The sequence below is a fragment of the Eurypyga helias genome, unplaced genomic scaffold (assembly GCF_000690775.1).
Source record: "Eurypyga helias isolate BGI_N326 unplaced genomic scaffold, ASM69077v1 scaffold11299, whole genome shotgun sequence".
Lineage (NCBI taxonomy): Eukaryota > Metazoa > Chordata > Aves > Eurypygiformes > Eurypygidae > Eurypyga > Eurypyga helias.
In genome coordinates this window covers 11,747-28,872 of record NW_010273993.1, presented here as the reverse complement: position 1 = coordinate 28,872, position 17,126 = coordinate 11,747, and the positions used below count along the sequence as shown (strand labels likewise).

At 38.5% G+C, this 17,126-nt stretch overlaps 1 protein-coding gene across 1 annotated transcript in view; it reads left to right on the top strand.

Annotated features, from left to right (window-relative positions):
• Positions 1-11,812, top strand: part of CDC7 (cell division cycle 7) — a 16,058-nt gene extending 4,246 nt beyond the window's left edge. Inside the window, exons 3-11 of the mRNA XM_010159679.1 lie at positions 1,494-1,629; positions 2,248-2,341; positions 2,423-2,565; positions 4,430-4,679; positions 5,268-5,363; positions 6,193-6,371; positions 7,296-7,378; positions 10,246-10,395; positions 11,436-11,812. Coding sequence (XP_010157981.1) covers positions 1,494-1,629; positions 2,248-2,341; positions 2,423-2,565; positions 4,430-4,679; positions 5,268-5,363; positions 6,193-6,371; positions 7,296-7,378; positions 10,246-10,395; positions 11,436-11,812 — 1,508 coding nt within the window. The remainder of the gene's footprint in view (positions 1-1,493; positions 1,630-2,247; positions 2,342-2,422; positions 2,566-4,429; positions 4,680-5,267; positions 5,364-6,192; positions 6,372-7,295; positions 7,379-10,245; positions 10,396-11,435) is intronic.
• Positions 11,813-17,126: the final 5,314 nt, after the last annotated feature.

The window sequence follows — 17,126 nt, the reverse complement described above, 5'->3', positions numbered from 1 at the left end:
AACCCCTCTGGGCACAACTGGAAGAAGAGACTGCTGCAGATTATAGCTGCTTTATTTAAAAAAAATTGTTCTTTAAAGACATACAGTATCAAATTTTAGAACACTTGTGCACCCTTGCCTTCGATAGGTACCTTAAATAAATGTTAGGCACGAATGTAAATCAATCCTTACGTACTTATCAGTGTGGGATTTCAGCACTTTTGGCGACTTTACCCATTTGATCTTTCAAATGCTTTGTGATGTTCCACACTTGTAAACAAAGAGATTGATACAAAGCTGTACATACAGGCTAGATGACTAAAGCATTTTTTTGTTTTTTCCTCAAACCTCTCCCCCTTCCCCCCCCAATAAAAACCCAACCAAAAAAACAACCCACCCCACCTCGATTCAACACAGCAATACAAAAATTCAAAAACAACATAACAAGACTTCTGCTTATCCTAAAAACGATAGTATAATGAAACAAAATGTCTCATGAACAGTACTCTGATTTTGCTCTTAGGAGCAAACAATGCTTTTAGAAAATACCACTTGCACGCCTGCAGCGTTCTGAGAAAACAAGCTTCAACTCAGGATTCCACTCTGGAGTCACTTTCATTTTAGCAGTTCTCGCCACTAGAAATGCCTTAGGTCAACTTTGTAACCCTTGTTGCTATAAGCATTTTTACTGAGTGTATGGACTCTAGATTGATTTTTTTTTTTTAAAATACCTGCAAGTAGTATTTGGGGGTTTTGCTGGTGTTTTGATGTATGTATGCACTTACAGACTCTTGAACTAGCACAATGCAAACATAATACTTAAAATGTAATCAAAAGTAATTTGTACTGTTTATGCATATGGAAGAATGCTTCAACTTGTACGTTCAGCTATCTCAGATCATCAGGATAAATTAACTTCCTAAGAGGTATATTAGGATAGCCTTAAAATTAGATGAGTGGGTGAGTTTATTGGACAATCTGAATACTCCCTTTCTCAGATGCTTCTGTCACATTCTGTCCAAGCAGTAATGCTCTAGACAAACAAACCGTAAAGTTAGTCATCATGTGAGAAGTCTTACTTTATAGATAAGGTAACAGAATTAAGAGAAATGTAGCAATTTTGGAAGTGCTTTGAATAGTAAAGGCAGTGCTTTCCAGATTAGCATTATATAGCCCACTTACATCATAGGGAGAGAAGAGTCAGGTGTCAGATGAAAGTAAGCTACCTAAACAAGAAAGCAAATCAAAGATAGGAAATTTACATTCAAAGAGCTCTGTGTCCCAGGCAAGTTAGACAGTGTTACATTTGCATTTTTACTGACATAAAAAACTTGTATACAAGATCACTGAATTCAGTAGTAGAAAAAAGGAACTGCGTTTTTCTCTTCTAGAATCTGCTTTTGATGTAGTAACAAGTCTGCTGCAGGATTGTGAACAGTTAGATCACTTCAGTAAAAATCTGAATTGACCTAATTAAAAATGCTGAAGGCAGTGTTTTTCTCCCTTCTTTACAGGTACTTTTAGTTCTGTTTACTTGGCCACAGCACGACTACAAACAGGATGTGAGGAAAAAATGGCTCTGAAACATTTGATTCCAACCAGCCACCCTCTGCGAATTGCTGCTGAACTTCAGTGCCTCACTGTAGCAGGGTACATAAACAAAAAAATTATGATTGTCATGACTGAAATTGCTGAACATTGTCTCTCTGTTCTGTATTTATTTAAGTTTTGGCACTTGCTTGCTTTCTTTAGCCACAGAAACGTGTATTCTTTTGATCAAGAGCAAATAAGAAATGGAGTGTCTTACCTGTGATGGATGCCCTTTTCTGCTAGTCTCAGTTTGCGATGGTGCTCTATTGTCTGTCTGAGAACTTCTGTGATAACAAAAATTCCAGTTCTGAAATGCTTGGAAAATACAATCTCTTCATTAGGAAATGTGGTTTTAGGAATGAATATTGTTGCCAGATGGTGCCCAATAGCATCTGCTTACCATGGTTGGTGTCACGAAGGTTGGCTCTTACCTCTAATTACAGTGGTTACTACAAACCATGGCCCCACAAATAATCTGTGGAGCCCTCATTACAAATCACAGGACCCAAATGGAACGTAGCAATGAGAGGCAACAGCATTAACTACTGGCTGCTGCTAAGACTGCTGTCAAAATCTAAATTAGATCATAAAAGAAAGCCTGACTGAAGGTTTTAAGAAACAAAGGAGAATAAACATCCATCTTTTGGTCTTTATTCAGTGACATTATTTCTATTCCAGGGGACAAGATAACGTTATGGGAGTTAAATATTGCTTTAGGAAAAATGATCATGTGGTTATTGTTATGCCATATCTGGAACATGAATCCTTCTTGGTGAGTCCCAGACTTTTTATATGTAGTAAAGGGTTTTAATTAAAAGCAGTTGCATAATTACAGTATCCAATAATATTTCAGGATATTTTGAATTCTCTTTCCTTTGAAGAAGTGAGGGAATACATGTTTAATCTGTTTAAGGCGTTGAGGCGCATTCATCACTTTGGTATTGTTCACCGTGACGTCAAGCCCAGTAACTTCCTCTACAACAGGCGGCTAAAAGAGTAAGTCTGTCCAGATGACCATATTGTGATCTCATTTGGGTTGTGTGCTTTGGCAGAACAGAGTCAGGCTGTTTTTTTTCCCAGCTGTCTAACATGTGTTTAGGTAATAAAGCTAAAAAGATTATTTTTTTTTTTTAATTTGTAAAACTTTTCTTGCTGTGTTTAGGGATTTGAGGAGGAATTTTTTTTCCCCACTTAATGTAATATCTGCACCATAAAGTGACAAGTACCTGAAAAAAAATGAAGATTTTACTTTTACTCAAAAGTGCTACATTATTAAGTAAGAATGAGAAGAATAAAATCCATATTTTTTTTAATGAGAAAGCTAATGGTGACTTGTGGTGCATAGACTGATACTGTAAGTATTTACTGGTAGAGTAAAACTGACACAGTCTGATACTGTAAGTATTTACTGGTAGGTAGAGTAAAACTGACACAGACAACATAGCTGGATTTGGGCCGATTTCACCATACATTAATACAATGTGTATAATTAGTAGGGTTGAGATTTTTCCTGCAAGTTACAATATTTAAAGACTGTAAAAAGTGAGGTACTGCTTTTCTGTGAGGACCTGAAAAGGATAGAATAAGGTACTGTTTCAGTGGTAGCAGCCCTATGGTTGTATTGGTGAGCATTGTGCTATGCACAGTTGTGACAGTGAGGTGCTGGAGCGTGTCCAGAGAAGGACAATGAAGCTGGTGAAGGATCTAGAGCACGAGTCCTGTGAGGAGCAGCTGAGGGAATTGGGGTAGTTTAGTCTGGAGAAAAGGAGGCTGAGGGGAGACCTTATTGCTTTCTACAACTGTCTGAAATGAGGTTGTAGTGAGGGGGGTGTCAGTCTCTTCCCCCAGGGGACAAGTGATAGGACAAGAGGGAATAGCTTCAATTTGTGCCAGAGGGGGTTTATATTGGATATTAGTAAGAATTTCTTTACCAAAAGGGCTGTCAAGCATTAGAATGGGCTGCCCAGGGAAGTGACTGAGTCACCATCCCCGGAGCTATTTAGAAGCTGTGCAGATGTGGTGCTTAGGGCCATGGTTTAGTGCTGGGTTTAACGGTTGGACTTGATGCTTGTAAAGGTCTTTTCCAACCTAAATGATTCTGTGTAGTGAAAGTTTGTAAGGAGGATTTGATTATATTTTGCCAAACCACAAGCTTAAACATTTGAGAAATACTGTGGGTTTTGGTTTTTTTTTTGTAATCTGTCAAAATGGATTTGTACTTCTGCTTTGCTCTTCCAGCATTTGTTTGAGCCTTAACCTCTACTTTGGGTGTGGAGGCCATGCAGTTCAGTTTGAGGCCTAGAGACAGCTGGATTGTCTCTGTACTGTTTCTAGCAAAAAATTAATTCCTTTAAAGACCCATCTGGAGTGTGAACTAATATAGTCTTTCCTGTTTGAAGACTGAAGTAAATTCTAGTAGTATTGCTTGAAATCTGGCAGAACTCGGTCTTGTTAGTCTTGACTTTCTTCTCTGCTACATTTGTGCCTCTACCCATGGTAATCCTGCAAGGGTCAAGTCACTTATACTTGACTGTTGGCTGAAGGTTCAGAGCTGTAGGACTAGAAGAACACCAAAAAAGAGTTGCTGGGAATATTTTTTAACACCACTGGGGAAAGTATGCACCTGAGAAGATTTTGGGACAACAGACAAAGAATTAAGATGGGTATAGGGTGAAATTATTGAGAGGATAGGTAAGATGGGACAAGAGGAGGAGGAAAGTAGGGCTGTGATGCTGGCAACAGTACAAGATAAGCGAGATAAATAAGTGTGAAAGAAAGATAAGTAGACAAGTAATGAATAGTAAATTGAACTGGTTGATGGATACTTTGTAACTCCTGGTTCTAAATTTGTGTCTTTCAGGTATGCCTTGGTAGATTTTGGCTTGGCACAAGGAACCCCTGATACCAAAATTGAACTTCTCAAAACTGCCCACTCTGAAGACCAGCAGGGAAGTTACTCACAAAATAATCCCACCGTAGCCTTGGGAAGTGGGGTTTCTGTCAGTGTCGCAGCACCAGAACAGCTAGCTCAACAGTCAGCCTCAAAAGCTGCTGATAAAAGGTCCATCTCACTTTCAAAACTACCGAATAAACAAGGAAGAGGAGGAAAGGTTCTCTCTCGCTCCTTTTCATTAATGTGCTGTTTTATGTATTACTTCATCCAACAGGGGGGGATGCGAGACTGGAAAAAAGCTGCGCGTGCGGAGCTCCCAGGGCCCTGATGCGATGCACAGAATCCCGGTTTTCACATCAAAGTGCTTGGTTTTACGTAACCCTATTGGCATCATTCATTATCTGTTAGATATCATACAGTGCCAAAGGCTGTACAGAACCCTAGCATGGGTTCCTATTTAAACAGCCTTAAATCTTTTTTTAAGTGAAATGTTGTACTGTGGAACTCCTCCCCAAGCCAGTGATTCTTCGTGTATGTTTAGTTACTTGGTTACATAACAAACGCAGTACAGATGACATTCAGATTGTCTTGGGGCACTTTGGAGGTGTGATTGGTTTTGTAAGCATGTTTGCTGTTCTGTCTAGACCATGTTTTCCTCATCCACAGTAAACTGATGCCTGAAAATTACTTACCACACAGCTGTTCTTGTTTTATGTCACTTCATGCTTCTTTGTTTTGATCTGTCAGTGTCCAGCGGACTGTGTGTTAGACAGGATCCTTATTGTCCTTTTTGTTGGTATTGTAGGAGGATGCTGTGCACCATTCTGTCCAGCGCTCTGTCTTTGGAGAGAGGAATTTCAACATCTATAGTTCCACATACCAGGAAAACGCCAGTACGAAAGTAAGAAATGTGACTCATCAGTAAGAGCAATCTGTTACATAGTTGAAAAATTATAGAACTGGTTGTTCTGTAAGACTGGACACTACTCCAGGATGCTGTGGAACTACAAGTTTTTGAACAGATTGTGTGTCTTTGAAAGACTCAAAGAATTTCTCACTTCTGTTTCAGTCCCTTTTGAGACTTTAAGAAAAGAGCTAGTGATGTAGCTGCCTCCCTAGCAGATCTTGTTTGAATGCTAAATTAATCCTTTTTCCTACACATCTATCTGTGCAACTGAGATATTCTTAGCTTGTGAAACTTTTCATTTTGCAGTTAAAGCTGAAGAGAAAAATGGTAATAAATATTTTTCTGTACTACTTGTAATCAGTATTTAATATGACAAGGGGGGAACCCCAACTGAATTAGAGGGTTTGGCCAACAGTGATCATTTTGTTGTAAAATTAGAGTTAGTGCCCCTGTGTCGCTGTGGTATTTTATATATATTTTTTCTGTCCTTATGTTGAACGAAACGAATTCTTGAAACATTATACTAACTTGAAAAATACTTGTCTTGTAGCTTCAGAGTATCTAATGTATACTGTTTTTTAGCAAACACTGATAAAATTTTTTTGAAGGGGAAAGGGAGGATATTAGGGTGTTTAGAAAGCTCCAGTGTTAGTTTCATAGCTGTTGTGATATTGTTAAAAAGGTTTGCTGTCTTCTGTTCTAAAATTGTAGCTTCTTGCACATGTGGCACTTCTTCAGCCTTAGTATTATAGGAACTGGCCTATCTGTATGTAAAGGGGAGCTTCTTAAATATGTCACCTTCTCCAAAATATCTACATTGCAGCTCATAAAACAATCAAAGATAATAGATGTTTCATCTAGGAAGTTAGTAACAAAGAAGAAGATAATTTCTACCAAAACAGTGAGCAATGGGGCAGCCAGGAAGGCTGCCAGCGGTTGTCCCTCAAACCTGACCTGTGACTGTTACGCAACGGATAGAGTTTGCAGTGTTTGCCTTTCAAGGTAATTTGCTTTGATAATGTTGTAAAATTGTCTGCTATGCTGTCAGGCAAGGTCAGAAATGTAGATTTACTAGGCAGCTGATTTAGTAGGTGAAATATAGCTTTTGATCTGTACAACCCTTAAAACACTGAGTATGCTCTTTTTAAACAAGAATGGAATTTGTGAACAATTCACTGTTAATGGTTTTTTGTTGTTGTATTTAATTATCCACCTACATGTATTATAGAAAATGGCTTGAGTTAATTACAACACTTAGAGAAGGCAATACATCCATCTGTCATTAGTAGTTACACAGTAGGCCTAAATCATGCCAATGTTTTGGATTCTGGAAAACATGAAACATAGAATAAAAGGGAAACAAGACTGGTTTGTATTTGTTCATTTAAAAAAAATAATGTTTAAATTTCAGTAATAGGATTTTAAATAGATTTTTAAAGGATGATAATCTCACACCTTTTAGTTAATCTGATGCAAATTCTCATCAACACTCAGAAATAGCGAACCTTGGTTTGCTGTGGACTAATACAAAACCAGAATGAACACATTCAAGAATCCAGATTAGTCTCAACTTCAAAATTTCCTATGAAAACAAGGCTTTAACAAAATGATGCTGCTGTTGAATGAAACTAAAAAAGGTCATTGTGAGTGAAGTATGCAGTAAGTATTTCTGTGGTATTAATTTATGCTAGATAATATAATAAAATATAATAATATAATAAATTAAAAGGCTGTTATCTTATGCAAATTATTAAATTAATGCTAGATACTTAGAAGATGCTTCAAACTTCTATAAGACTTGAATAAGGCAGAGCTAGGCTGTTTTCATATCTTACACAATTATATTCTAAAAATATTAAGCGTTATTATAATGAAAACTTATTTATCAACTTTTGTATCTCAAACATGTTTGTCTCTTATTACAAGGTGTCAGCAAGTTGCTCCCAGGGCAGGAACACCTGGATTCAGAGCACCAGAAGTATTAACAAAGTGCCCTACTCAGACCACAGGTACTGCACGACAGACTGCAACTAATGCCTCGTTCATCTTTTGATTCTTCTCTTTTATGCATAATTTATTGTCTTTTTTAGGGGAGGGTGTTTGTTTACATGTGAAATTTATTTTATCATCCCTTCTAACACTTATCAAGCATTTCCTAATTTTATTTAAATGGGTTTTTTTTTTATCCAGAGTAAGAACAAGTAAGGAATATTTTTCCAGTGTTTGAAAATTGAATATGTCTTTATTCACGTGCAGGAGTTAAATACAATTTTACAGTTTTCCAAGAAAACAAAGTTGTACTTCTATCAAGTTTCTTGGCTTATTGGCTTATGTATTTGAGTAAAATCTTGAATAAATCTTGGGAAGAGGTCATACATCAGTCTTTTCTAGACAGATTGTCTCATTATTTGCTGTCATAGCAGGCATAGTCAGGGGTGTAATTGCAAATGTGTGTTAGAAAGTGTTGGTTAATACTTTTTATCAGATTTTTTCCTTTTTGCTGGTGTTTTAAGTAGCTGGTCTGTAAATGTCTTATTTTTTTCTTACTGAATTTTTAATTTCTCATGGTTAAACACTATGAAGTTAATAAGTGTCAGTAGTCTGGGTAAATACCAGGGCAGAGCAGGGGGATGGTTAATGCATTAGCTTATCCAAGTAGGATGGGAAAGGTTGTGCCTAACTGGGGAATGGAGGACCAATAAAAGCAAAGGTACCTGTTAAACTCCTGGTCATACCACAAGTATTTTGAATTATAATAAAGGTTGGATACATGTGTATGTCCTCAAAAATTGGATTTAAAATAACTTTTTTTTTTAGCTAGTTTTTGCTGAATAACTTCTGAGAAATTTATCAGTTTTCAGTACTTAAAGCATGTATACACACTCAGAATAGACTTAATTGGATCAGGTTATCCCTAGGTAGCCTAACATTGTTTCAAATAACATCTGTGCTGTGGGTATGACTGGGATTTCACAAGGTATGGAAGCTTGTTTGGAGTTATGGTGCCTGCACTGGAACAGCCAACTTTATGGGCTAGAAGACATCCAGAAATCCAGGACAAGTTTAGACAATCTCTGAATCTGTCTAGACAGATTTTAGGCAGAAAGGACATACCTAGGAAATCTTGGACACTTGCTAGTGTTACATATGCTTTCAGACGGTTTTCTGTTCTCTAGGGTAATGAAGAGCAGGCTTACAGAAAATATGGGTAAATCTGGAAACCCTTGGGTGTGGCACAGACGGCCCTAAAAGTACTGAGTCAGTGGTGCCGAGCTCTTGTAGTCTGTCAATAAAGGCTCTAATTAGAACTGGGTAGACTAATGCTCATATTTATGAGATTATGTTGTATTTGAACTAATGAATATTCTCATCCACTTCCATCTGGCACTGCTGTAGTCACCTCCTTGTATTCCTGCCAATCTTACTACTAGTTCTGGTCTCTGTGCTGAGAGCAAGTTACCAGCTGGATCCAGCTGACTCTATCCAGAGCTACCTTAGTGCATCTGACCCAGGTTCACAGCGCAGGGAATACAACCTAAAATCCCAAGTTGATGTTATACAGGTCCAGTTACACTTTTAATTTGGTTTGTCCCTTTGCTCCCCTTTCTTTCCTTGGTCTGCCTTGCTAGTTAGGTAACACTAGGCAAAAGCATAGAGAGGAATCATGACTTTAATGGCATCGCACAGGGTCTTGCACTCTGCTGATGACCCCAGTTCTACCAGAATTGTAGGGCCAGGATTTACTATCCATTCAGATACATAACGTCTGTTAATTTTAGCAAGAGTTTAGTACTTAAACATCTTTAAGGGTCTTGACCTTGGTGACTCCAGCTTTCCCAACCACAAACTTGGGGTGATACACAACACCTCAAACAGATGATAGAATCTTTTCAACAGCGATACAGTAATACTAGAACTTTTTTACAAGAACTGTGAAGAAGATACAAAAATTTTGCACTGTAAATTATGCCATAAGAGTAACTTGGATATTTACTTTTTTTAATAAAAGACTTAAAATCTGGTTTAGCAACTGAAGTCAACTTCATATTTTTTCCTAAAGTCCTATGCTTTTTTTTGAAAAGAAGAATAACTGTAGCTTTATTTCCCAACTGTTAATTTTTCTCCGTAGAGTTTGATAACCCTTCAAACTCAGTCCTTCACTTTTCTTGCCATCTCTCAAAATGTGTACCTTAGTGAGCCAAAAAATTATGGCAGACAGGTATGCTCATAACTTTCAGTATTAATGTTTCCATCACGCTTTGGCAACTGTCCCCAGAGTACTCTCTGTACTCTTCATAACACAATGAAAGTGATGAATAAATTCTATTGCAGTTCTTAAACTGGCTATCTTGTCCAGTGATTTCATACTGGAGGAACAAAGTTCATAGTAAGATACATTTTTTAGTACTCCTTGACCATGGCAGCCTAAGTCCCAGAAAAATTCAGATGTACATTCGTTTATGAGTTATTTTTTATTTATGATCTTTATATAATGTTTTATTCATATGAAGCAAGCCAATCAGTATCACAAGAGGCCATTTTTTTGTCCTCTCTCATCACCCTGGGTAAAACAACCTCAAACACGGGTTTGGTGCAGTTTTAAGTTTAGCAAGTTAATGGAATTACTCGTAAGAAAAATTCTATGGAAAAACTTATACGCTCCCTCTGCATCAAAGAAGGATATTGTTCTTCAATCTACTCAAAGTAAGTTCCACTGTTTGCTGAAGTGTTATCTGTGTGACCAACATCAGGCAGTAATTCAGAACATAACTTTTTCTGACAGATTCAGGTCGTAATTTCTTTTTAAAGAAAGTTGTGATTTTGTTTGTGATGAAACTGTGAGTTTAGCTATTACTGAGTTTGCTTTCACTTGCAGCAATTGACATGTGGTCTGCAGGAATTGTATTCCTTTCTCTGCTTAGTGGACGGTATCCATTTTACAAAGCAAGTGATGATTTAACTGCCTTGGCACAAATCATGACAGTTCGTGGATCCAGAGAAACCATTCAGGCTGCTAAAACTTTCGGTATGCAAACCTTAATTATGGGGGAAAGGGGAAAATGTATGCTTGGTTTACTGATGTAGTAACTTGCAATCTCTGATTTATTTTTTTAAAATACATAAATATATTTTTAGATTTTTCAGTCATTTCAGAGGAAAATCACACTTTTTATATGTAAAATACTAAAAGTACTAGCCACTATATACAGTTTTAAGAAAAAATTTTATTTTTCCATCTTTTATAATTCATCTATGGCGTGCTTCATGCCACAGGTTTCCCAACCTGTCTACTGCCTTTCACTAAGTCAGGGCCACTTGAGGTAAAATATGCCAACTAAAGTTTTCTGCTTGCATATGGTTAGAATCTTGAGGCAATGCTTCTATTCCTGCAAAATTTGCCCTGGAAGCTTAAGTCACTATGACTTAACATCTGAATGATGTAAACTGTGCTTTCCCCCGCCCCTCCTCTCATCCCCCAGAAGGGCTAGCATTAAAAAAAGAAAATCCCAAAAAACCCAAAACCCAAAAAACCCCCAAAACCGAAACCAACAGCCAGCCTGTTTAAAAAACAAAACCACCACCACAAATCATAAAAAAAACCCCAACCCTAAAGTAACCATTCCCCTAATGGCAGGCCAAATGCTGCAGCACTTGCTACCTGGAAGTGTCACTGACAGCATTGATTTTTTCCTTCCCCAGACAGAGGTGTAACAATCAGGGTGTCCAGTTTTCTTCAGTGGTGTTAAAATGACAGTGAAATGCAAAAAGATGGTGTGTGGGCTGGGTGACAACCTGTCACTACACAACTTCACAGACAAAACCAAACAGCTTTGTTGTGAGTGAAACGGAGACTCTTAGCCTTCTGACTTACTGGGGCTGTAATACATAGCTGGTTTGGAAGAGTGTGGGGGCATTGGATTTGGTTTTCTGATAGGTTGACGAGTGCTTTATTTTTTTAATGCTGGTTACACTTCAAGATACGAAGTTTCTCTGAAACAGACTTAGAAGTTACAGTGGCATAGAAAGTATAATAAAATGTCGCTGACTGTAAATATTTTTTTCTAGGTAAATCAGTTCTGTGTACCCAAGTTGTCCCAGCACAAAACTTAAGAGCCCTCTGTGAGAAGCTGAGAGGAACAAATAGCAGCTGTAAGAGATCCCAGGGTGAAGTGCCCAGCAGGTCTGTAAATGACACGGCTTTGCCAGCTGCTGTAGACAAACTGTGTGCTCCTGAGGCACTCGGGAAACAAACTCAACACTTAAAGAGCTTTCAGGAAGGTGATGGTGCTCTGGAAATGAAGGCAGCAGACATGAAGGGATGGGATCAGGTGCCTGATGAAGCCTATGACCTACTTGATAAGCTACTAGACTTAAACCCTGCAACAAGAATAACTGCAAAAGAGGCTTTGCTGCACCCTTTTTTTAAAGACATGAGACTCTGAGAAGATACCATATTCTATTATTACTTTTATACGTTTTATGTAGAAGTTAGATACTGAGGTAGTTTTACCTTGATGCCCTCAACTTTTACTCTCATTGAAGTACCATCACATTGTGCACAGAACTACTGAAATATTGTCTTGTATGGTTGGACTGCAAATGTATGAAATACTTGCTGACGTAAAAATGACATAAACATCACTAACATGGTCTTATCCTAAGACACTTCTGAGGGGTTATTGCTGTGCATACCTGCTCTCTGAAAATGTTAACTTTGATCAAAAACTACAGAGTTTCACAAGCTCTATGCTTAATTCTTGAGATATTCCCTTAAAATTTACAAATTTGCCTTAAGGAATGACAGAAATAAGAAAGTGCTTGAGAGACCTTTTTGCATACTTGCATGTCTCCGCTTTGTTCCTGATTAGTACATGAGGGACTGAAAATGAAACAAAGTGTGTTAATTTAATTCAGTCAGTTTTCAGAGAACACTGTTACTTTGGGAGTGTTGCTAGAGGAGAGGCCAGGTGCTGGGGGTTATATCGTCAAGACAAAAGCATAACTGTTTCAAAAGTACATCTTTATTCCTGCCTGGCTTTTCCTACTAAGGCAATAGTAATAAATGCAATTACTCATTTTGCTGGCCCATGTTTTCTCAGTGCCAAGGGTAACTGTCAGTATTCAACAACTGCTGCCTTCAGAATGTCTCGTGTAACATGCATACGTTTGATTTTATTTTTTTTAATCGATTTCCATAACAGAAATCAGTTAAATAAAGGATTTGTTTTTACAACTTCAGAAGATTGTCTAGAGATGCTTCTATAAAAATTAGTCAGGCAGGGTTTTCCTGTGGGGTGTTTCTGTTCAGGAGGAATTATGTACATTAGTTTCTTGCGTGAATTCCTCAGTGACAGAAAACACTTCTCAGGTAGCTCTAATGTCTATGGCTGTCATAGTGGAAGGATCTTAATGATCAAAGAAGCCTTACCACAGAATTAGAATCGTTGGCTCCTAAGTAGGAAAAACAACCTTAATAACCTCTCACCCCATACATTTGACGTGCAAGTTACATTACGTTCAGCAGAAGTGACTCTAAACCCCTTGGTACTTCTGGAGACTGAATGTTAATGCAGTGGTTTTCCATATTTCTTGAAGTGTTCATGGCGTGGTTGCTGTAAGAGGTTACAAGCTGTCCTGAGAAAAGGCTGCTGCTTTGATCACGTGTATAAGGTGCTGTGTATGAGCTGGTGGTTATCACAGTGCAAAGGTCCTGACCAGGGCTGGGGCTGAAGAGGCATTGTTTCTACATATTCAAAACCTTGAATACATAGAAAGTGATGGTAACATTACTCTGTTCCTGGCATCAGCTGATAGAGAAAAATATTTGCAGATGTCAGAATATCGATTGCAGAAAATCTTGAAACCTGCAAGACCCTGGGGCCCAGGTCTTAGTAATTTTTGCCGTTTATATAATTTCAACACAGCACGTCACTGAGAAATTATTTATCTGAAGGAACTGTGGCCAAATTTGGCAAGCGGAGCTGTCTGCCAGTGTCTGCAGATGTATTGTTTCCTCCTACGTTCACTCATGCTGTCTGTGGCCTTAGGAGAGCACTAGCTGACAACAAGCAGAAGTATGTCAACTATCTACTGTGAACTTTTTCAACAACTTAAGCTTTTTAAGCTTTCCTGCTAACCATAGCACTGAGCAGCTCCTTGCAGCAGGCTCTCCAACAATTAACAACTCCCCAGATTCAATAGCCAAAAAGGGAAAATCATTGTTAATGGTGTTTTTACCAAAACATTAAGGACAAATAAAATTCTGTAAGGAACAATTCTAAGCTCAGTATATTCCATAACAAGCTTGAAGAACACATTGTTGTTCCTTCTTCCAGATAGCTATGTATTTAAAACCTGGAGAGGGTTTTTTTTCAGGGGAAGGATAAAGTGCAAAGAAAAACATGTTTGAACAAGCATATGCTTACAAAGTACTTTTTTGTAGCACTCTACTAAAGAATGAAAACCAAGAGTAAAATGTTAAATGCAATGCATTCTCAATGAAGAGAGAAGGGAAAAAAAACCCGACCACATACCAAAAAAAACCAAGAGGAAATTAAGGAAAAGAGCAAGAAAACACTAGGGGCAGACAGTGGTTGCTACTGAGTTTTCTGCTTCTCTCTCCTGTGGTGCTAAGAATCTCTCAAAGCCATAGGTAAACAGCCAAGTACTGAGATTTCTTTAAAGTTTAATTACATGATTTGAGATGTTGATAAACTGAATGTGAATCTCCTGCCGTGGGAGCTGCAGTTAGAAGAAACTCCACACAGAAATGACATTGGTGCAACACATGTTCAGCAGTTGTGAGGCTGCAGTTGGATTGCTGTTAAGTTCTGGGCACCATGCTATGACAAGGATATTAATAAATTGGAAAGAAACCAAAAACAGCAGCAAAAAGCAGCATGGACTCGGAAAGATGAAGTGAAACTGATACCTAGAATCCTGAGAACAGAATGCTGGGAGCAAATCTAAATACATCCGTGTACCTACCATAGGGAAAACTTGCTTGTTCTCAGTACTTAGTACAGCCAGGACAGGTGAGGAAATTGTGGCATATGTTAAGTTTTTGATATTTTGCCTAGTTGTAAATGATAGTTAGGAAAAAGGAAGGTATCTTAAGTGTCAATGAGGAAACACTTGCCAAACAGCAACAAAGTTTTTCTGGATAATACTGATAATAATAAAGGATAAATGAAATGCTAAATTCTACTGAGTTCATAGTCCTATCACTTTTGGGATTGGACTCAATGAAGTGTTTATGTAAAGAAAAATACTATGTGGATAAGAAAATAAGTGGAGCATAAATATCCTGCCTGAGAATATTCAGTATCCTCCTTATTTTATATATTTGCCATATATAGAGTTTACATATTCTCTGCTCTCCAGAAAGTAAAAGCAATGTGGAAACAATATACAGCCGAGACTTCCTGTGCAGGTGCAGAAGGCTCCCCAGAATCCTCGAATGGCCTCCTGAGGCCCCCAGGTGTGATGGGATCCTGAAGTGTTTTTATAACTGCCCAACATCCAGCCAAGTTCCTACGGTCAGAAGCTGTGTTGGACCTTAAGGTAGAACATGGAGGTTTTCATTCCAGGGTGCCTGTGACACAGGTTATCTAGCAATGAGTGCCTTGTGGTTTTGCAGGAATAAAACACACACCAAACTCATGGTGGGCTTCGCAGTCTGTTCTGGCTACAGTGAAACATCTTCATTTGGATAGGACTGCCAAGCAAAAAGATATTTCCTTTTCAAAGATGGTGTGTTTTCCTAGCCTCTTCTGACCATTACATTCTACTAGTCAGTAACATACGAAGAAATCTTAAGAGCTTGCCTCTATTTGTTGCTGCTGAAAAGGTATGTCCTTTTCTGAACTTGATGACACATGTAAAAGAAAGTGCATTTAGCAGGGCACACCTGAAATTTCCCATCTCCTGAAGGCAGGGTGCACAGGACAAAAAAAGTTAAAAAACCTCCCAAAACCCAAACAAAACCAAAAGCAAACCCCCACACTCAAAAACTCCACAGTTTTCTCCCATTAGTTCAGTTTATCACCACAATTCAAAGCCACTTTGGCTATGGAGAGAAAATGACTAACCACTTAAGGCACTTCAGCTGCAGGTGGCGTCTCACAAGAGCAGAGTAGAGGGGGAGAATCCCCTCCCTCGACCTGCTGGCCACACTGCTCTGGATACAGCCCAGGATACGGTTGGCTTTCTGGGCTGCCAGCGCACACTGCCGGCTCATGTTCAGCTTTTCATCCACCAGTACCCCCAAGTCCTTCTCCTCAGGGCTGCTCTCAATCCACTCTCCACCCAGCCTGTACTTGTGCTTGGGATTGCCCCGACCCAGGTGCAGGACCTTGCACTTGGCCTTGTTGAACTCCATGAGGTTGGCAGTGGCCCACCTCTCCAGCCTGTCCAGGTCCCTCCGGATGGCATCCCTTCCCTCCAGCATGTCAACCACTCCACACAGCTTGGTAACGGCTTAATAAATTCCTATTCTATAAGGAAACAATATCTCTCAATTATATGGGTTTATATCAAGGACAGTTCTCTGAGACACTACTCGAGTAGTTGTGAATGGATTTTTTTTTTTTTGTAAGTTTGGTTTTTTTAAAGCACATAGTGATTTTTTTATACTAATGTAGCCACATCATGTTCACTTCAAATTCCTCTTGTACCTTTTCCAGAAAACAGCACATGTACCAGGTCAGTGGCAGTCCATATGTAGTTCATTCTCCTTTCTGCTGCTGCATTCCTGGCTGTCCAGTTCAAGGGGTAGTAAATATTTAAATTGGCAGCCTGCACACAGTGGGTGGAAATTGGATAGTCCCGTTGATCATATGCTTACGAAGGCCAGCATATAGAGTTTTGCTACTCTAGTAACAAAAACTACCACTGAGGTGAGGGTCTAGTACATTGGGTATTTTGCATCAGGAAGGTACAGCATAACCCAGATAACACGAGGGTTTTTAAACGTATCTGTTGTGTACTTAATGCTGCCTCTCCATGACTTGGCCCTTTTTACTTTCACGTCCTTTGGTTCTGCAAGAAAATTATCCCTATACAATGTTTTATTGTATCATGTTAAAAACTAACCACTATACGCATTCCTGAGCATCCCCAGAGTATTGTTCATTCCATTTCTGGAAAGACAAATCCTCCTGTGGGGAGATGGCAGGGTAGAGGCTGGTTTTGTTACACGTTACTTGCTTGCATTAAGTTCTTCCATGTTTTTCAGCAAAGTCAGATTTTAATCTGAGCCCTAATTATACTATTGTTTCAAAAATACTAGTACTAAGAAGTGTTTTACCTAATGTATCCGTTTGATGCATTTTGTTTATATGGCATAAACAAACTACTCGTAAGAAACAATGTGTAATTGGTTTTACTTCTCAGTGGGAAGAGATAAGGATGCAGCCTAACAACTGGAATATTTGAAGAAAATTAATTTTTTATGATGAAAGGTTATATAACTTGGTTTAATGAATTTGATTAATTTGATGCATTAGGACTTTTAGAGTAAATATCCTAACAGCCAGCTAACAAAGACTGCAGAATCCCTGGTAAATTATTTTGGACATGGATGTGAATATACTGGACTAACAGTGCTCCAGAACCACACTCCATGGCCTTCTTTCAGAGCTTATAAATGACACTTGATCTATGGCTTTTCCTTGAACCATTCTCATGAAGATTCATCACCTGCAAATTTCATAGAGCACATAAAAATGATTAATAAAACCTACTGTTTCTAGCCAT